A 23,444-nucleotide genomic window follows, 5' to 3' on the forward strand; every position below is an offset into this window, starting at 1 on the left:
GACATGGAGCCTGTACTAGGTTTATATGGGTGTTCCATCATGTCCGAGTCACCATGGCTTCTAGACAATGCCACCACTCCCTCTGCTCCAGAACCTGCAGCACTCGCAACTCTTCAACCATTCCGACGAGTGATTCCAACTGGTCAAGGTGCATGGTTTCTCGATTCCACCACTCCTGCTGCTCCAGAACCTGCAGCACTCTCAACTCTGCAGTCATTTCGACGCGTGACTCCAACAAGTCAAGGTTTCAACGCCACACCTGTCAATGTAGGCCAAACACAGGCTCAAAGAAAGGTCTCTACCATGGGTATTCTGGGCAAGGCTGCAGAAGTTAGTGGGGTGGTGCCTTACCTGGACTTTTTGGCAAGTCCTGCCAAAATCGGCATACCATCTGGTCATACGTCCAGCAACTGTTACAATGACGCCACACCACTAATGGACGAAAACATGTTGGCGGAGCTTCTGCCTGAAAGTGACCGGGTGACCCACTTTTTCAGGGGATTGACGAAGTACCCTGCAAAAGAGTCAGGGTAGAAGGGACTTCTAGCGATGAAACAAACCTAGAAGACCCAAGCAATGTTGTGGCAAAAGCCATTGGTGAGGCTTCTCAGATCATACTCACCGCATTTGGAAAATCAGTGGAGAACAGTGAGCGAACTAACGAATTGCTGTCGAACCTCGTAACGGTCATGAAAGAGGTGCAGAATGATGTCAGACGGATTGAGCGCAAGGTAACATCCTTGGAACGGAAAGTTGAGATGCCACCTCCACGGGCCCCAATGCTGAAAAGTGTGGTTTCTTCAGCAAACAGAAAGAAATAAAATGTGACTTTTGACTGATAGTTTAAAGTGTTTACTTCAATAACTGAGTGACAATTTGTGTTTATTTAAGTGTTAAAAGTTAGATTTTTTACTTAAATTAAAAAAAAAATGGAACTTGAACTTTGGCAACGGAGTGCCAACCTGTTTCCTAAGGAGGGGGTAATGATGTGCTCCGCACATTGTTGTTGTTAAACAGTTATCGATTTGTTCATCATATACATGTAACATTCATTATTTTATTGTACTTACCTGTTTACTTTATTACCTGAGCTAAACCTTATCCGATTCATCTGAGTGTCCACAACTCCATTATCTGTTGATAGTAACAACTCACAAATACATTTTTACCTCATGAGCATATTGTATAATCAATCATTTAGGCAAAATGTAGAGTGAATTGTGTTAACTTTTCCAATGATTTTGTCGTTTCATATTTTACACTTGTTGTTTGATAAAGATTCTTCGTGTGTTTTAAATATACGAAGCTATTCGCTCAAGTTTTCCATAAAACTAATAATTATACAGATAACTGCTCAGTGTTTATTGTGAAGCACTGTATTTTACCCTTTAAATCCAATGTAATTGTCCGTAAGTTTATGTTTGCAAACATGTGTTCCACCATTTTGTCTTGAATGCTGGGACGTAGGTTAAATTCTACCTTATTTGCATCGTCTGGTCTATTGTAACTTGCGGAGAAAACATGAAAAGATCATTCTCTATTATGAATTCGGTAGGTTTTACTGTCAAATATTGATTGTTTAAGTAATTTTGATAGATTTTTATCAATTTCCAATATGGCGACTGTTCCTGCCCGTTTCCTTTTGGTATCCATGGAGCGTGTTCCATAAATGGGTTATTTTTGGGACTGAGCGTTCTTTTTGTTGGTCATTATTTGGGCATTTTTGGGGATGGGACAAAAACGGGTTTTAAGTGGGTTTTATTTGGTCTTAGTCCAGTTTGGGGTTTTTGCCCATCCATGGGTATAAAAGGAGCGGTTTTCACTATTTAGGACACTTAAAATTTTCATAACTTTAAACACTTGTCGCATAACATCTTAAGCGAAATATTAAAGTAACGGAAACGAACATTGTTAAAGTACGTTTTATTGATAAATCTGAATAAGAATAAGAAACATATTTAATTTAATTGTAAACTGTTTTACGCTTTTTGCTACTATTTTATATTTAATAAGCCTGTGTCATTGCACTTAATTAACTAGTGGACTGTAACCTTTTTTAAAGACGACGTGGACACTCAAATTGTTAAGACAATTGTTTATTTGTTAACATTTTATGCCAAGAACTGTAACAGTTGAATTTTGACGCTATATAACAAGCCATTAAATGGCAGAGAAATAAAAAGTAAAGCGTCAAACAGACTTGTTTTTCATTTATATTGACGATATGAAATAACAATTACGAGCCCTATAGAGCTGGGCACTACAATATGTATATATCCCCCGGTATGATATATAGAGAATAACATGTTACTGCCTGATCTTTTTGTAATATATCAGACAAGGCTTAAGATCATATAACGACGAGGCTTGTCGAGCCGTTATTTTATTCGTGTCGAGCTTTATATATTACAAAGATCAGACAGTAGCCTGTTTTTCTGTTTATCATACCTCAGCGTCCCTGATTTTCAAGAAATAATGAATATAACGCTAAAAAGCTGCAGTTTTAGCTGGAAAGAATATGACTTTTGTCCTTTGACGTGTTTAAAATGACGTCATGAGCACGCGCGCTTAATATTTGTTTTTGCCACTACTGCTGATTCCGAGTAATATGACCCCCTGCACACATGACTGATATAAGAACTTCCTGTTGATCATGATATAAAAAATATATCAGGCAACGTTATATCAGGCAGATATCAATGCGGTGGTATGATAAATAGAGAGTGAAAGGTTACTGCCGGATCGTTTTGTAATATATCAGGCAAGATTTCGAATAAAATAACGGCGATGCTTGCCGAGCCGTTTTAGTATTCATGCCGAGCCTGATATATTGAGTGTTGATCGACATGGAGCTTGACTTGAAATTGCCGATAAACAATTCCCGATTTACAACGATTTCGACATTATAACGCAAACAAACGGACAAATTTGTGTTGTAAGTTGATAAACTCGTATTTGTTTATTGTACTAATTCGTATTATGTTCGATAGCTGGGGTATTTCGATACTTTTACTTTTGTAAAACTCGGCACTAAACGTTCGGTCACATCGGAGCCGACCTAGCATTTCTACTAGTTCGAGAAGTTTTTTTTTGTAGTTTATGTTGGTAAGTAGCCGTTCGTGTTTTTTTTTGTTACGAGGCATCCTTTCGCAATAAAGTCGTATATAGTTTACGAAAATCGACCGCCATTTAGGCACTTAATTGCTTTAAAATGTTGATGTAGGTAATTTTTCTTGTGTCAAGAGATACCTACCTTGTATATATATAATTTTTGTTTTATGAAAAATGTTGTTTTTTGACATATTAAAAGTGTTAAAGTGACTTGGCCACGCGCCGTATACCTGTGAGAAACATAAGTTCTTCTACCAATATTGTTCAAATTTGACTTGTTCGTGTACTTCCATAAACCTGCTTCCAAATTTCACATGTATATGCATCTTTATTGCTGCTGATATATTCACATTTATGTCAAAATTTAAGGTTACATTGGCCATCAGTAACCAATGTCATTAATTGAAAATCGTTTGAGTAGTGTAATACCCATTTCACAAACGTTTGATTGGCATGTATGTAAAATATGTCTTAACGCATTTGTATTTCAAATAATGTATGTGAAAGCGATCCTGTTGTCACGCATACCAGTTTTTCTTCCTGACTTGCACGTTTTCGATACATCGAATATATATGTTTTAAGCAAAACAGGGCTCTTCTGATATAATCGGAATTTAAATGTGTAACCCATTTTATGTAGTGACTGTTTGCACGATAAACTTTACTTTTGTACAAAAGCAATTTTCCTTGACTGACTATTATTTATGTATTAATAGTTAAATGCGACGTGGTGTACGATATACATTAAATTGAAACTCATGCGTGTTTACCAAATATCCGCTGTCGTAAAGAATAGATCTGGACAAAATTTCCTTCACATTTAACTTGTAAATTGAACTCTTAAGCAACTTAGATATGAATGTTATCATCACAATTCTTCGTAATATAAGAACTAACTTAATTTATATAATAACAAAATCAATACTCAATCAAATATTTATCCCAAAACCAAAAAATATTACCTTGAAAATTAAATTTTAGCTAGGATATACGTATGTTTGTGTGTGTTTTTAACAAGGCTTTTCCAAGCAATCGTCATTTATGCGTGGCCAAAGTGGCATTACATTGATACCTTTAATATTCGTACAGGAAATAAAATTGGATTTATCGTGAGCTTAACGTTTAAAAATAGTTCAATATATGTTTTTAAAAAGACGTTTTCCTGATAACTATGCACTCGTCATTTATTCGTGGCCAAATATGCATTACATTGATACCTTTCATAGTCGTGCAGGAAATACAGTAGGATTTATTTTATTAACTTGACATTTACAAAAAGTTCAATATTTAAAAAAACAACATTTTTTAAATAAGTAGGACTGTTGTTTTATTTGCTGCCTTATACATGTATATATTTGGATTTCGTTTAGAACAATATGTATCCTGAAGCATTTTGCTAATTAATTTATGCATGGTGTATAATTGCACATTCTGGCAACATTTGAACATATAGCGTAAAAACAAGGCACACTTAAAGGTGAAGATTTGACACATGACACATACTTGGTACGAATTAGATTAAATAATGAATAAAACTTATATATCAACGTCCAATTCAATGTCACAACTACAATTTCCGACTACGAACATTCTTTGTGTTTACATCCATTATGTTACAATTCATCACGATACTTATTTAAAGGTGCCTTTTCACAGATTTTGGCATTTTTTAACTTATTCATTAAATGCTTTATATCGAAAAATGTAAACATTTGATCGTAAAAGTTCCAGTAAAAAATCAAGAATAAAATTAAAAAAAGGAAAAGAAACATTGCCCGGACCAGGTTTCGAACCAGTGACCCCTGGAGTCCTGCCAGAGTCCTGAAGTAAAAACGCTTTAGCCTACTGAGCTATTCCGCCGAGTACACTTACTCGACGTATTTTATACCTTATATAAGCAATCTTCGTAGTTTCACAAAAATTAACGACAAAAACAGAACTCTCCAAATTATTCAATCGTTTCGCGTTGCAACGCTTTATAATTTTTAGGTTTTAAAATCGTCAAAAGATGCATATAATGGCTATATTAGACCATGGTAAATGTTCAGTATTACTCTTTCCTCACAAATATCATAACTAAAACGAAAATTTGCGAATCTGAAACAACTTTTTTCAATTTCGTCAATTTACCAAAGCGTGAAAAGATCCCTTTAAATGTTTGGGTGTACATAAAATAATGATTTTCATAATACATTTATACTGACTACTTTTTAAAGAGGCACAATATTCACAAAATTGTGTATATACATTTAAGCTCACCTGAGCGTGAAGTGCTTAATATGAGCTATTGTGATAACCATTGTCAAGCGTCCGTCGTCGTGCACTGTCCGCTGTGCGTTAAGAGGTGTAAGTTTAGCGTGGTGAACATTAAGCTCGGAACCGCTTGAGAAGCCATATTGTTTAACCAATTTTTTGATAATATCTAGGCCAAGTTCAAATAAAGTACGTCTAAAAACTAGATCACCACATCAAATCTCAGAAAAAAATAGTGTTAATACTCTAGAGGAAACATTTATGACTCTAAAAGTTAAAACTGTGTCAAACAGTTTATTTGGACAATAGCTTGATCCCGTTTGAATCTGAATCACCTGCCTGTAAAATAAAGACCCCAGGTAAAGTCGTTATAAAAAACTCGTAACAACTTAAGAGGATACAGTTATGTCTATACATTGACAAACCGTTGATATGCTGAGTTTGAATCTTGGTCGCATGCTATGAAACACCAGGTAACCAGATCGAACCGGTACAACTACTATAGAGGACACAAGCACGACACAATCTTGATGAAACTTCTATCTAAATGATATTATAGGCTGTGTTTGAATCGGAGTCACGTAGATTAAAAAACATTGGCAAATGTATATTAATTAAGCGTATATAACAAGTAACAATGTCCATTGATGATGATGATGATGATGATGATGATGATGATGATGATGATGATGATGATGATGCTGCTGCTGCTGCTGCTGCTGCTGCTGCTGCTGCTGCTGCTGATGATGATGATGATGATGATGATGATGATGATGATGATGATGATGATGATGATGATGATGATGATGATGATGATGATGATGATGATGATGATGATGAGAATGTCGATGATGATGTCGATGAAGACGATAACTACGTTTATCAATTTTTAATAATTAAAAATAAACGCGATAAAATCTCTCCATTAACATTATTAGACGCAACAAACTAAATTTGACCGGACCAAATATCTACTTCTTTTTATATTGCATATGAAAATAGAAACAATATTTTTTGCGAACATGCATCTTCAACGATCATATACCAAATGTGTGCATTTTTCAAACTATAATAGCAAATCAGGCGTATGCACAGTTTTAAACTATTTTAAACTAGTTAGAGCGTTTTATCGGACTGTAATACTATATCAGCCGTCGACTCGCTTTAATATAAGTATTCGCGATGTATTAAACATTTTTTCTGCATGACACATCATTACGTACGACTTCATTGAAAACTTCGTTAAAAACTTTTAAACATATGTTCCAGTCAACAAATCGTAACGGAAAGAAGCGTAAATGTTATTTGCACTTTTTTTCAATAGCAAAAATTAAACAAAACTTTCTTGATAATTGATAATCATAGATATTTTTTAATGAATCCAATTTTATTTTCAAATGTGTTTACTCGATTTTGATGAAGCATTTCGCAATTTAAACTCGATTTAAACCGCGGTCAAAATGAAATTAATACAACGTACACTACATATATAGTAACATACTAGGCACAGTGAAACTTTGTTTCGAAGTTTTTCATATGTATCAGCAAACCTAGTATGTATCAAAGTTACAACTTTTTCACCTAAAATTGATAATTGCGTATGATCAAATGTTATAAAATAAGTAACAAAAAGCAATACGAATAATTATTTTTAACTGATGTATTCTTGCATTCAACGATGATTATGGTTATGGTATAGTGTAAAGATAAACATTTTGACAAAGTTTTATCAATATTAAATAATAAATATGGCATTTAGATTGGAAACAATGTTTTTGTAGGATTTGACATGGTCACCTAGTTTTAAACGCACGTGATCAATAATCAAAATGTGCTTATAATTATATTGTGAAGTAGATATTTTAAGCAAGGTTCAGCATGATTGATCTTAAATGTGGCCTCAAGATTTTGAACTGGTGACCTAGTGGTGAGGTGCATGTGACCATGATTCATACTCGGAATAATAATCGTGAAAGTTTTTACCTCGGAGCCTAGTTTTTAAGAGGACGTTGACCATTTATCTAGGATGGCCTAGATGTTTTCAAAATAAATATTCAGAAAAATTGCCATCACAATTGAGTAATAAATGTGGCGTATAGAGTGGTAACAAGGTTTTTGTTAAATGTGACAGGAAGTATGAGACCCAGATTCGAACACGTTTTAGATATTTTCAAGATAGATATTCTTTATCTATTTTTCACCATGATTGAGTCATAAATGTGGCCTCTAAAGTGATAACAAGATTTTTCATAAATTTAACCTGGCGACCTAGTTTTTCGACACACCTGACCACCCACATCCAGACTGCCAAAACAATAAATTCTGAGCAAGGTACATTAGGATAAAATGGAAAATGTGACCTGTAGTGCGACAACGTGTTAAAATTAACACCACTCGACGGATGACTTGCGTACGACAGACGCAGAACACATTGTGGAACGAAAAGGTAACCACGAGCCACGAAGTACTCAGTGAGATAAAAAAGTGAGAAACACACGAAATAAATGTTTCATATCATGGGATGGATACTTAATAATGCGAGACAATTTGACATTGCTGGTTTAATCTTTATGCATGCAATATAAGATGTATATACATTTACTATTATTTATGTTTTACCTTTTTTATTTTAGCTTAATTGCATCAAAAACCTATGAGCAAAAAAGTAAGGAAAAAGAGCAGTACATACGTTGCTATTTGTGCAGTAGAACTGTCTTGTCTGATGTAAACGTTTGGAGATTATCGCATTACGTGTTAAACATTGTTCCATTTTACAAACCGTATTATCATTCATTATTTCTTAACATTGCAAACCGATCGCCACAACTACATGTATAATGTTGTGCTACAACACCACGTTGTTTTATACTCACTTGAAAGCACACATCCAGATCAATAATTTGTGCGATGCGTTATCTCTGCTTGTTTAAGGTTTACCCACACATGCATATAATCGTTCAGTGCAGTATCGACTTACTGAGACAGGCTTAAAGTGTTTATTTTTTGCACTATGCTTCTACGTTTCCATGCTATTTTTAAAAACTAATCACAACTACAACATCGGTTTACTTTTGTTCATTTTCCTTGAGATATTCGGTCACCAGGGATTATATTTATGTAAACGGGTAACATATCCGTTACAATTTCATGACGAACTGGATGCAAATGGTGTAAACGTTTAACTTCGTTGCAAATGTATAGGTTTTACGATAGTAAAGAGTAGTTGTCGTTTTGTTAAAGCAGTACGTAATGGCCTGTGTAATTGGACCCACACTTAATAGTTTGTCAGATACTGCTTGAATATTTGATGCATATGTTAAGGGGTGTTTCGGAAGTTTATTTAACCGAGGATATATTTATAGCAACACCGATGCTATTCTCACAACCCAATAGTTTTGTTATCAGAATCATCAAAAATTAATGAACGAGTAGGTTCATAAAAGGTACTCAGTGGTTCGATCCCAGGTGCAGTTAACTTTTTTTCTTTCTTTTATTTCATTCTTTTTTTTTCCTGGAGCTCTTTAGTCCTGTTGTTTACATTAATCAATTAAAAGCATTTAATCACAAACTTCAAAACATGCCGAAATTTGACAACAAGTCCCTGTTATTGATGATTAAGGTTGCGTTTGATACTATATGGTCTTATGTTTGTGATTAAATATTGAATTAGTGTTGTTTTTTTGTAAACTGTTGTGATCCCAATTAAGATTATAAACAATCAATAATGTTTATGCATATCTCTAACAGTCTATGTACCGGTACTTGTGTTTCGCCTTATTGCTGTATTTTATGAAATTTGACATAGACGGTAGGGATAGTTAAACAAAACAATCTCTGTTAAAAGTGCGGTGATCCCCCTTTTTTATCTTTGTTTTATGATAACAATACGTAGATGATCATATTTGAGCAGTTTCGCAAAAAGTTATTAGATAGAACTTTTTTAAATTCCATTTTTGTGGTTAAATAGTAAAAATTGACGTGTTTTGGGGTGACATAAAAATTTAAAAATTAAATTTCTTAAAATTGAACTTGTGTTCTCCATTTTTTTTTTGGTAGTTTGTGGTTTAATAAAATGGTATATGATATATCACAGCTTATATAATGTCAACATGTTGCCAATTTCATAAGTTATTAATCATTTTTATGCAATTAGAAATTTTTCAGTTTTAATGAAAAAGTACATGTTATATAATGATGAATAAAATCAAAACAAGGCCGGTGACCCTATGTTTTTATTTCATTTTTTCATATAATATTAGTATGTATTACTCAAATATAACTTTTGAGCAAAAGTTATTAGATGGAAAAAAATCAGCAAAACTGCAGCAACACCCCTTAATGTATTTTAGTGTAGTATATTTTCAAAAGTAATATGTATATACCAGTTGGTAATCTGCCTTAAAATGTAGGTTGTAATTTCATCGTTTTAAAACGCATGAGAGAAATGCAGTTTCGCTGTGTGTTAAAATATTACTTAAAATATCATACATTCAATATGTTGAAGTGTTTTCAAATAAACGTGGAGTCTTTTCTAACTCAATGCTTTTGAAACTTAAATATCTCATTTACTAGTAAAGATTGTATTTTTTTTTACATGTGTTCATTTGATTATATTATATGCAAGCTCTCGACTAAATCATTCATTCATGAGGATCGGACGCTTTAGCACGCGGTGTAGGTGTAGTTTCATTGCACATGGAAAGTGTGAAACGCGATATAACTATAATTTCATTTCAATTTCATCATTCTATGTGGATTTTACAATGTGGATTTATACAAAACATAAAATTATTTTAATAAACAGCAACACAGAATGGCTGGTATGAGCATTCGGGAGCGAAAACGTGCAATTGGCATATACCTTACCCGCTATTGCGTGTCACGGATGAATTATTGTATCGTGAGCTTGAACAGATTGTAGTCAAATGATGATAAATTTTTAATCAAAATCTATACTCATATCTGACATATTCGATTAAGAAAAGTGGTTCGTTAGAAAAGTCTTCAAGTGTGTGTTGCGTTCGAAAATTATCCGAGTGTATATCATATTATTCTATCGTATAGATTTGCATCTCTTATGTTGTTTATGTATGCTTGATTACAAGTGAAGATCATGGTTAAGACTTTCTCTTGTCCGTTTGGTAGGCATCCAATTGAACATGGTCGTACCCTTTAATAATACGTTTACATGCAAAAAAAAATTACTATATTTCCTTTGCTCTTGTGTGATTGAACAAATTTACCAAATATGTCATAATTATAACAAAATTATTTTGCCGGTACATTCCATGTAAGTTTAGTTAATATTACCACTAACACTGCCAATAAAAACTTCCCAAATCAAGACTTTTCATCAAAATATAAGACATAATTGTATAGAGCAATGCATTGTTATCATTAACATCGGATACCGTGATCAGCATTGTAAGATTATTTGTAGTTTGTCCCGAAAAGATAAGTATCCGTCCTCGAACTAAATATGATTTTTAGGGTCAGTTACTTCACACAAGTAATCCGCACGTACGTGTCAAGTTTCAATTGAATACCCGTAGACAAGTCAATCGTATAAATATGTAAAACGGTTACCGTAACCAATTGTACACTAAAAGGGGCATTATCAAAATAAATGTCTTTTAAGTGAGATTGCAAAAATACCTTCACAGAGAAATACGAAGACACCAACGCACATTCCGATATAAATATGAGTAGTAATGCTAAAATTTAGCGGTGAATGGTGCTTAAATAAAACAACTACGTCGCATCATAATCCGCTTTAATATAAACTGGTTTGTTGAGAAGAAACACAAGTGGTAACCTTAAGTATGCAGGAAAAATGTCACAAATTGTGCATCGTGATAGCGTCAGGATCAGTTTATGTATGATTTTATGGATTAACGGTATACCGTGACATGTTTTGAAATAATCTGCATATTTTTTTCAATTTTCATAAAACAGCAACTTACACTGAACATTTGCTATTGTTGCGTGATGCCCATATTTAATATATTACCTTCGCCGGTGATCTCGGAGACTTGTCATACAAGTGACAAGCCATCTGCAAATTGTTTCATTAGCGGTAAATTATTTTTAAATTGCAATAAAATGTTAAGTTAGCTGTCTGGACAAACTGGACTTTTGAATTAAGTAAAATATATTTACAATGATCTCGATGGTGTTAATTTAATCGGTGTTTTCTTCATTTTTTTTGGAGAAAGAACATTTGAGAACATTAGCTCCCAGTAAAACTAGAATCATGTACAAAGTCCTGGTTATGGTCTTTCGTGTTGTCCATGGTTATGCTCCTGGTTACTTGCAAGAAATGTTTGTCCCAGCAAGCAGTCAGTTTAGACTTCGATCACAAAGTGACTGTAATCTTGTTATTCCCAGGAGGCGAACTAAGATGACGGATAGATCTTTAGCTGTTGTTGGCCCGAAGTGGTGGCCCAATCTACCAAGCCACTTAAAAATCATTGACTATGAGGGCTGTTTTAGATCAAGACTTAGATCTCATTTGTTCAATCATTTTCACGGATTACCAATGTGAAGTGTTTGTGAAGCGCAATATAATATTTTTACTTGAGTGAAGGTTTAGGCAACATCTTTGACTCTTTGATCAGTTTGATTTTGTCTTCTAGAGACAATTCTGCGCGCCTTTGCTTAGAAGTAGATTCAGCCATTTTTAGCTTTACTTATGTTAATTGCCAATTTGAAAATCTAAATGAATGTCAAAAGCAACTGCTTTAAGAACTCTGTAAATCACCATTTTATATGACACTAAATTAGCAATTGTAATACACAATTTAAAATTAAATAGCATTAAGTAAATTAAAATTTCGCACGTCTTCCTACATCAAAAACAAAACACACTAACACACTAAAGAACCCTATGTTTGTTATCAGTAGTAATAATCAGTATTATCACATTATTGATCAAAATGTACATCGCAGGCTAAGTCTCGTTAAATTGTTTTGCGATTTTAACAGTTTGTAAACTGTTCGACCACCTTTACTAATTACACGCGTCTTACATCATCTATTCACAAGTTTATTCACAATAAACCGGCCCTGACCGGTTAAGAGAGGTACATTTACGTATGAGATGACCAAATTTGGATCCAAAGAAGGACCCGTATTCGAAATTGACGGGATTCCGGTCTTGAGGAGATATTTTACGACTGGTTTTATAGGGGAACAAATGGGACCAGACAATGTGTTGTCGGTTGTCGGTTTAGAAAAGATTCCGGTATAGAGAGGATCCGGTATACCGTAATAGCTCTATGTTTTCGGACACTTAAAAATAATTAGTTTTTTTCGTGTCCGAAAACTTAGATGCGAAAAATATTCACAAAATAGAGGTGTCCGAAAACTTAGAGTCGAAAATTGAAGTGTCCGAAAAAAGCCTCAATTGTATCAACGACTACCGGTTATAGCACGCGCTTGTGAAATACCATGCTGTAAAGCATAAATTGCAGTTATATATGTTTGCGCTGCATTTTAAATAATTTTAAATGCTTAATTTATTTGACAGAAAGTTACTATAATGCTGTACTTTGACCAACGAGTTCAAAGATTAGCACACTTTGAAGCGTTTAGTATTTGTCACAGTTATTTCACTAAGAAGTGGGAGTACCATTGCGGTAGATAATTTAACTGTTAATTGGCGCTACCCCTGGCAATTGTAATAACGCTTATGCTATCGGGCGAAACCATGGTTTAATACCGGTTTACGAAGTTATTTACCCAATTACGCATTACAATGGTCCGTTGCCCTCAGGCATGCACCTGCCATGTTTTATGATGTTAATATGGTTGTAAAACCCCATGATCGAAGTGTCATTAGATATCAAAAACAGGATAGAAATTGTGTAAAATAGCGCTGTGAAATATGCTGTCCGACAACTAAGAGACATTAATTATGGACGAAAACTCGTGTGTCCGAAAAATAAGAGTCTCGAAAAATAATTATTTTTGCTAAAAAAGGGGGGTCCGAAAACTTAGAGTGTCCGAAAACATAGAGTTATAACGGTAGAGGGTTTCCACTGCACTTATTTTATATGAACATTGATTACATAGATGGTTAAGTTGTGTACTTGAAAAAACATATTGCATTGTGGCATAAAGTTTATTTACTTGTTTAACACCATCAATGCACAAACAATAGTAGCAAATGTCCTGTTTTACATTCAACGTGATCGTAATTGCTTTTACAAACGTGTATAGAAAATGATAAATTCTGCCAGTTATCATACACAACACATTCCTTGTTTAATCCACCAGTGTAGACGACTGAATCAAATCTCGGATGTGGATTGTCCGATATATCGTAACACACGGTTGTCATGCATACCTTGCATAGCGGCTGAAGGCTTGTTGGCGGGATGAATTTGTAGTAACTACACAGTCTCCGAGAAGAACTCGTGCCATTATAACGCAGCACATCCCGCTTTCATCTTTGAAATACAATAAGAATACATTGGTTATTTGATGCAGAAGTGCACAATATAGTGGAAAATATATTGTTATTCATGTCTACTTCCAACATTACAGATTCCTTGCATTTATTGACGTTAAATCCATTCTTTGCAATAGAATCTGCATTTAAATAAAGTGTCCCATGGAACAGATAATACTCATTTATTCTTTTATCAACATTCTTCGACAATGTTTCTTTTACCAGAGTACAACTTTCTTGAAAAACGATGGCAGTGTCAACATTCGTTTTTGTATTCATGAAGGTTTTTCAAATAACCACCAACCGATGCAGCAAAATCACAGACTGCTTGCCTTCGACAATTGTATTTCCATAAAGCGAACTGATTATCAACAGGTCTTATACTTTGAATATCCATGTTAGAATGTGTAAGTCCTTTAGCATCTTTGCCAATTCCGAAGTGCGCATGCTCATTCCAGCCTTGTTGTAATGCTTGCGACAATTCATATTGGTAGTCTGTTTTACTTGATCCGAGAATGTTTTCGATCTTCATAATTGTTGGCATTTTAGCGTGTTTACTGTCTTTTGCAACTGCTTTCTCATATTCGACAGGAATCAGTGCAAGTGGTTGTTGTTCCAAGTTGGTTATCGGTTGAGTCGGTGGTACGTTTGATGTGGCTTTAGGTTGTGAACATCGGGATCGGCAATATGTTACTGCTACAAGCGGATATAAATCGATGTCAGTAATGATGAAGTTTTAAGTGATGAATATATTAATGAGGTGAACATTATAAAATTAGAATCATCTTGTGCAATATATATTCATTATGAAAACCAATATCGGACAGTTGGCTTCTGAAATGGAATGGAAATGTAGGCCATAACATACAGGGGAAGTGTTGGAATAGATGGAATTACAATTTGAACTCACGAAAGATCATAGAAAAAAGTTTTTTCTATGATCACGAGTAAATTTAAATCGACATTCCACCGATATCAACACATTTTCTTTTTATTGTAAGCTTACACATTATTATGTATGTATTTCTTTGAACATAGTTCAAATAAAACGATGAAAATTATCATAATCATAGTTTTCACTGTTTATTTCAACTGGTTGAAATAGTAAATAATCAGTTTAACTTACTGTTATTTCTCTATAAACCACCGGAAATATGTCAAGTGCATTTATACGAGGATAGTATTAATCATGCCGTATATACCTGGGGTTATTACTAAAGCCAAGTTTATACAAGTCAGGAGTCCATCAATACTGGCAACAACACGGAAGGAGGTAGTTGTGTTGGCCGCCATAAACCCGTTCGCCGGGCCAACCAAGGCGAGTATAAGCACGTAGTTCGAACACTGCATTGTCTCTGAATTACAATTGTGAGTTAAACATATGATAAAATACCACTCAAGAACTGTAGCACAGATATTTTACGAATTGTTTTTTTATGTTACCATGTTATCTGTCTAATCTGGTTCATGAAGAGGAATTATCTATGGACTGTAATATTATAGGAATAAACACATGACAGAAACATATTCATACATACAATACTTAAATTGTCTTATTACAGGTAAAGCAAATTTATTGTATTATGTCCATTTGCAACCAGATATTCTGTTGTGTCTTTCAGAATGACATCTATTATAGGTTTCACTACGAACCTATGAGGGAATCGTTAATCGAGTCTTAACTACTTAATTAGTTTGCTTATACATGTTTTTCATTTATTTCATCTTAAAGGGGCCTTTTCACGTTTTGTAAATTCGACAAAATTAAAAGAAAATGTTTCAGATTCGCAAATTTTCGTTTTAGCTATGATAATTGTGAGGAAACAGTAGTTCTGAACATTTACCGTGCTAAAAAAATCCATTATATGCATTTTTTGACGATTTATAAACCTGAAAATTATAAAGCGTTACAACGCGATACGATTGAAAAATTTGGAGAGTTCTGTTGTTGTCGTTATATTTTGGGATCCTACGAGGATTGCTTATATAAAGTATAAAATACATCACTCATTGTATGAGCACGGGTGGACAAGTGGTCTAAGTATAGATTTTTACTCCAGGGGTCAGTGGTTTTAGCCATGTTGAGGGTTACTTTTTTCGTTCTTTAATTTTATTCTTGTTTTTTTACTGGAGCTTTTAAGATCAAATGTTTACATATTTCAATATAAAGCATTTAATGACATATTTAAACAAATGCCAAAATCTGTAAAATCGCCCCTTTAACATGTAATAAATGTTTTTGTTTTCAGTATTTCCCATTCTTTGGGAAGTTGTTAATTCAACAATTTTGATCATAAGATCAAACCGTAACGTGCATTAAAACTTTTCACAACGTTGCTCAAACATTTGTTTTAATATTAAGGACCTGTTTACATATTTGTTGTGAATTTTCACTTCACAGAGCTATCTGAGAAATAACAACAAAACACAAAAAAGCATGTTTGAAGCGAGTTTGGGCAAACCTCGCCGTTGTTATTCTAAGCCTTTCCTGATATATTACACAAAAAAACAGCAAGTAACCTGTTATTGTCTATACGCTAATTGTCGGAACATAAAATTGTCAAGATCTGGAAGCCTGTTTATTGATGTATTACATTCACTTTGGTTTTAATCCATATGTGAACCCCTCTTTGTGTCAAAAGCTTATACAGCTTCTGGTCTTATTTTCCTCGGTAGTTGCTTTTATGTGTTTGTTAATGCTACAATGTGGGTGTCCAAATACCACGGATACTGCAGAACAATCGATGTCAAGAACAACAACTGGTATTTATCTACCATTCATGTTTGGTCTCTTTAGTAATGTGTTTGATCTGATCTGTTCTGTTGTTATCTACTCAAACTCTGTAGTAAACGACTGCCGGTTTCTCTTGAAAAAAATATCAGATATCGTGAGAAACATAATTTATTAATTGACTAAGACCTTGCCAACCAATTTTGATCAAAAGCATAGTAATGCAATCAGGTTTTAAAGGTTTTATTATTTAATTGAATTTAAATACTTTTGTCATCAGAGGCGTGGACCTACACACTGAAAGGCAGCTAATACCTCCATTTAAACTCACTTTATTGCGTATATAACATTTTTTGTCTATTATAATTACTATTGAAGTTGACCTAACTAGTCAAAATGTATGATAATCGAGGTCTGAATGCTAGCTATCATAATACACATTTTCAGAACAATACCCGCATACACATTCAAGCTATAAAACAGAAATAGTTGATCTATATGTCGACCTGCCGCTGAGCTTCGTGTAACCAAAATGTCCCCAGACGAAACCCCAACGAGGTATACATGTACGCTACTTATACACTGAATCTCACCATTCAAACTCATGCTATTGAGAGGAAACTTGTGTCCTATTTACATCCATTATAACATTAAACTTTTCTAACATACTTCAATGAAATTCCATGGTAGGTCTCATAGGGGGGAGTATAACGGGATAGTCAAGATGGCAACGTCCATACCGAGACAATTAATTTTCACCGGTTAAAACCCATTATTAATTTTGTTTTATTTTTAAATAATGCTCACTTTCCAGCCATATCCGTGAAAAAGGTTATTAGCGTTTATTTCGTATTAAAATTTGCTTTATATCTCGACTTTACTCCCCGCAAATTGCCTTAGTGGAGCTGCCATTAGGTCATCCCGCAAGTAAATTTCGCAGGTGGTAAAGTCGAGATATATAGCGGATATCAACGCGAAACAAACGTTTGTAACTTTCTTGCTAATATGACTGGAAAATTAGCGGCATTTGAAACATAAATGCAAGTAATTAAGGGTATAAAACGGCGAAAAATAACTGCATCGGCATTGATATCGCCATCTTGACTATCACGTGATCACCTCTTTTGGGTCTGAATATAAGCAACCAACACATACCATATCAATACACTACCCTACTCAAAACTTAAGTTATTGAGCTTATGCAACTTTTGTACTTGAAGAACCAGTGACCTTGGCCTTAACCAGATACTCTCTAAGTACAACCCTAAGCTCAGTCTCTTTACAAACTTGCCGAATCAAGGTCAAACTAAAGTTATTGACCGTTTCACCCCGCCCTCCATATTTTACTATCTTTCAAATCAAATATAAACGAAATAATTTAATAAATAAGATGTCCAGTGATTAGGGAGCCTTTTTTTCTTTGACAATATGGAAATCTGGTTTTGTCACACGTAATCATGATAAAGTAATACATAAAATACAGTAAGACAATGCTTTGAGTTTATTAAGAGAAAATAATAACACATTATTGTTTCGATCAAATAAAGCATAACAAGAGTTTATTTCAGACATAACAGCAGTGGTTACAGGGGTAAAGCTGGCGGATAAAGACCACGATATCTAAGTTTCATAAACCTAGCTTAAGTACTATTTAGCTATGGAATATTGCATATTTTAGTTTTCAGCTGTTTCCGGAGCCGTAGCAACCACAGTTTTGATATGTCGAAGAAACTGGAATCACGATATGGAACTCTTTTCAGACACCAAGTCTCATCCAACTATCATGCATACTTTTTATAAGCGAAAGATTCATATTCGGACGGATAGACGGACGCACGGACGCACGGACGGACCGACACGAGTACACACGGACGGACAGGGGGGGGGGTTATTATTTTCTACATTTGTTACACCGGTGAGAGACTAAACATGGCGTATGTTCTCTTTCAAAAGGAACTTTGGATCAGAAAAGCCCTTATACTATTTCCACCATTGGTTAAGCGATTTCAATCGATAATAAGAAACATTATAGCTCACTGTATGCATTTTACATTTGTAATCAAGTATTCACTACTCATGTCAAGCCATTGTGATAATGCCGCCATTTAAAAAGAATTCGAAACAAATTCAGTTATCGCATATATTCATAACACGTATTATTTTACCTCATGCGACTTACCCATTTAAGATTTACACATATTTAGCGTGGGGCAATATTCAACATGTCCTTATAAATTATAATCAACTTCACTATATAATTCTTAATGATGCAGTTCGTATTGTTCACCAATTTGTTGAAACAAACGGGCAACATTATGGGATGGTATATGGTTTTGATATGGTTACGGTAGGTTCAACCTGGTAATTACGGAGAGTCGAGAAACTTCTATTATAGCTTATTTATATATATATGTATATAGAGAAGGGAAGCCCATGTGTTCGCTGGTCCAATTAAGGTAAGTATGAACACGTAGTTCCTAAACTGAATAGCCTCTGAAAAATTATTTGGCGCGAAATAAAAACAAAAATGGTTTCAACAACTATATAACGGATATTCAACAAGTTTTTTTTTATTTTACCATGTAATCTATCTTATCCGGTTCAAAAAATCATAGATTCAAGCATGAACATTTTCATCTGTCTCAGGGAAGAGATTTTCGGTGTAACTTTATACACAAGACAAGGCAATACATTCATTGTATGTGTGTGTTTAAGGAAATATCCATCGACATGTTTTATTATACGAATAAGCACATGTTATAAACATATTCATTAAAACAATACCTGTAAATAATCCAACACAAGCAAGTACGCGTTGCGTAGCGTTCACAAAATCCAATTTGTAGCATACGAACTTCGCAATACCGGCGCCGACCACAAGCATCATAAGGTGCAGCATTCTGTTCCAACTTATAAATGACATAACCGAAATGTATTCTAAAAATGAAAAAAAAAAACATTCGTAAGTGCACAGTTTATATGTTTCTTCGTTCTTCCGTCAGACTGTTGTGTCGCATGTAACCCACAGAGAAATGCTAATATTAAAATGATGTTACTTTGTACACATATTAATCAGCACGTGATCGCGCTCATCTTGGTATTGTGGAAAATTGAGTAATTGCATAATAATGACAGAATGAATTATTAGGTTGTCATAGGTCACTCGAAAATTTGCATTCCTGGATTGCTTGTACGAATGTTCTATGTAAAAGTTCAATTCATTAACTTTAACTTGTTAGAAATGTGTTGTCCAGAAGAAAATGAAATAAGAAATGGGATCACAGATGTTTTAATATTATTTTTGCACGAATCTTAGCACATTTGACATCATTTAAATTTTACTGACGAAAAGAGGGGTGCATCAATAAAAAAGGGAAACATTAAGAAAATGAATAAATATAAATTATGTCTATTGTGATGCCATTTCGTAATACATACGTTAATAGCACCAAATCATTTTATAATGGTGAGCTTTCTCCTCAAATTCAAATAACTCGGGAAAAATAAATGATAACTGCATGACGATGTGAGGATTGCACAATTTAATACAAATTGCAATATTCAATCGGATATTAAAACAACATCTGTGTGTGATTTAGGTTGGTTTCTAAAGACAAGTTTATACTTACCCATTGTCAGAGTTTCTGAGCAATTCTTTCTAAACTGTACGTCGCATGTTTTTATTCCTCTGTACGTTGCACATTTGTAAGAAACGTTATCGAAAGATTCTCCCCAACAATTGACAAAAGGAACAAACCTTTCAGTCGTTAACATAACGTATCCTAATAGGAGAATACCTGTACAATTACCCAGACACTTGCTGTTCACCATTTTTGTTTATTGAAAATAATAATGTTCGCGTGTTATTCGCACGTCGATCGTGTTCGCATTAATATTGGCTATTTTTATAACGAAATTCACAGGTAAAGAGCAGTGAAGCGGTGAGGCAGAAACAGGTAGTAAGGTGGTGTTAAATAGTTGATAAGTTGCTTGAACAAATCCGTGGCTTAGGTTTATATTGATTCGTGAAACATGAATAATGAGTCACACAGTATTGATTGCACTGACACTGTTGGATAATATTATGTTATTACGTTGTTTAAGTGTATGGCAATGGAGGAGCACTTGCGTTAAATGAAACACGTCTTTGAGTCTACAAGAACTTTTGGCCTGAAAATGTTCTTCGAGTTTCAAATCTTCATTTAAAGTACATGGTTTGTAAATATATTAAAACAACTTAAGTTTACAATTTCGGATTCTCGATTTGTAATATCTTCATGCCACAATAATAAATTTCATTTTTAGCTCGGAATAGGAGGAGCTCGCTTGTATTTATTATATTTGATCAACCACGGTTATATTTAAGTACTTTTCATTTGTATGGAATGTAGCAGTCACGTTTTTTAAGCAGCAGTCAATGTATCGATAACACGTAAACCACCGTTTCATCATATGCAACTTTCCGTTGAAGACTGTAACCAAACCGAGGCATTATACTCAGCATGCCAATACTACGCCTGTGGATTTTGGAGGGAAATTCCCTGAAATACCAAGATGACTCATAATGCAGTCGATCAATAAAATGTAAACCGGACGAAAACATGTTTATCAATCGTGTAGATGTGGGATTGTATTTCGTATAAATAATATTAACCAGAATGGGTTATTTTAATTGTATTACGAACGTAGTCGAAAGTTACATTTAATGCAAATTTAATGTAACTGTAACACCGGTTGCAATAGGTGTATGATTTTGTGGAAATTTAACTAAATAACGGGATGGACATAACAAATACTATATTATGAAGCTAAGAAACAAATGGTGAGGCAATGTGTGTCGCTTAGACCTCAGAATAACAATCGACCATTATTCCCTAATCTACACAAGCATACCACGTGATATCATTAAATACCGAAAATGAAGTCGATAAATCCCTATAATTGACGCTATGTGTTTGGTTCGTTTGACTTGTTTGAAACGAATAGCTTTTCTTATCACAAAGCATCTTTGTTATTGGATATATTTAAATCATGTAATCAAAGTTGAGTAAAAAAAAATATATCCATTATAATAAAGTCGTACATTTAATATTATGCTTAACACTCAATCGTGCTTGTATCGCAACACGTTTATACTTTCATTGTCTAAAACAACATCTAATAATAACTAGTTTCTTGTGGTTCATCGCGCTGCTTGTGCACAAAGATGTATGCAAATTGTATTGGTTTTTGTTCGCAAATTGTTTTTCTCTTTGAAAACTATTATTATAAATAATCTTTTGTTTTGTTTGCATTTGATTTTAAACATGGATGTTCAATGCATTTTAAGACATACAAATACAAATATCGTTAAGTTTCGTATTTGAACAAATGCTCGTTCCACACGCCTGACACATGTATACTACACATATTACATCAGAAAAAAACGAAAGTTATGCTATATTAATCACTCTTACATAATATTTTATAAATGTACTTATTTTATGAGACAGCAAGGTACATCCATATTTTCATAAAACTCCATATCCAAAATACTTAATTTAGACACACTTTGAAATGTTTATTTACTTGTTTCACACTCTCAGTGCACGAACAAATACAAACCTATATATATGATTTGACGTTCATCGTGATCTTAATTGCTTTTACAGACGTTTATAAAAAATGATAAATTCTGAATATGCTTGCCAGTTATCATAAACAACAAATTCCTTGTACAATCCACCAGTATTGTCGACTGAATCAAATCACGGATGTCTGTTTTCTGACTTCTTTTTACACACGGTGGTCATGCATTCCTTGCATGGCGGCTGAAGGCTTGTCGACGGAATTTGGGATGAGTTTGGGGCAATTACAAAGTCTCCGAGAAGAACTCGTGCCATTATAACGCAGGATAACCCGCTTTCATCTATAAAATACTAGTAAAATACAAGAAGAAAACATTGGTGAGTTGATGCAGAAGTGCACTTTATACCAAAGTGGAAAATATACATAAATGCATGTGAATTCATGTCTGCTATAATATCTTTTTCCAACATAGCTGCTTTATTTGAGTAGGACATATCTGTACCTGGTCGTGTGTACTGATAGGCTTTTACGAGGATATCTGTGAAATAAATCCCTATTCCGATCATTGCATTGCATCGGCATTTATAGACGTTAAATTCATTGTTAGCAATACAATATGCGTTTAAAGAAATATCCCGTGGAATAGATAATATTCATTTATTCTGTTATCAACATTCTTCGACAATTTTTCTTTTACCAGAGTACAATTTGCTTGAAAAACGATGTCAGTGTTAACAACATGTGTTTTAGAGCATTCGTTTTTGTATTCATGAAGGTTTTTCAAATAACCACCAACCTATGCAGCAAAGTCACAGGCTGTTTGCCTTCTAATAATGTACAAATGCATAAAATAAGCAGGCGACTACCAATTAGCAATGCATGTTAAATAAACAAACAACTGCTATCGATTGCAATAAACTGTCACTTGCCAATATCTCCATAGCGACCGACGAGTCCACTGGTAAGATGTGTATCACGTGACTACGCAGCGTCCTGGCGGCCATTTTGTTTTTTGAAAGGTGCGAAATCGTTTATTTTTTTATTGCAGTGGTCGTTGTGAGCTATCAAAATGAAGATTTGGGAATGTAAAAGGGTGGTCGTTGGTCTTTGTTCACAGGTGGACTTTATTCGCAGGTTCAATATATAAAAATCGTTCGGGAGGAGATCGGTGTGGTCGTTATTGACTGTTGGTCGCTATTAACAGGCGGTCGCTCGGGCAGGTTGGACTGTAATTCCATAAAGCGAACTGATTATCAACAGGTCTTATACATTGAATATCCATGTAAAAATGTGTAAGTCCTTGAGCATCTTTGCCAATTCCGATTATGT

General features: G+C 34.2%; 1 protein-coding gene across 1 annotated transcript; it reads right to left on the reverse strand.

The window, feature by feature from the left end:
* Positions 1-13,471: 13,471 nt before the first annotated feature.
* LOC127864509 (uncharacterized) lies at positions 13,472-20,700 on the reverse strand. The gene is made up of 4 exons (XM_052404165.1): positions 20,177-20,700; positions 19,332-19,484; positions 15,019-15,171; positions 13,472-14,512 (listed from the first exon to the last, which is right to left on the reverse strand). The coding sequence occupies exons 1-4, from the start codon at positions 20,376-20,378 to the stop codon at positions 14,073-14,075; spliced, it is 948 nt and encodes a 315-aa protein (XP_052260125.1). The 5' UTR covers positions 20,379-20,700; the 3' UTR covers positions 13,472-14,072.
* Between the last annotated feature and the right edge of the window lie 2,744 nt (positions 20,701-23,444).

Source organism: Dreissena polymorpha, chromosome 1 (assembly GCF_020536995.1).
Source record: "Dreissena polymorpha isolate Duluth1 chromosome 1, UMN_Dpol_1.0, whole genome shotgun sequence".
NCBI lineage: Eukaryota > Metazoa > Mollusca > Bivalvia > Myida > Dreissenidae > Dreissena > Dreissena polymorpha.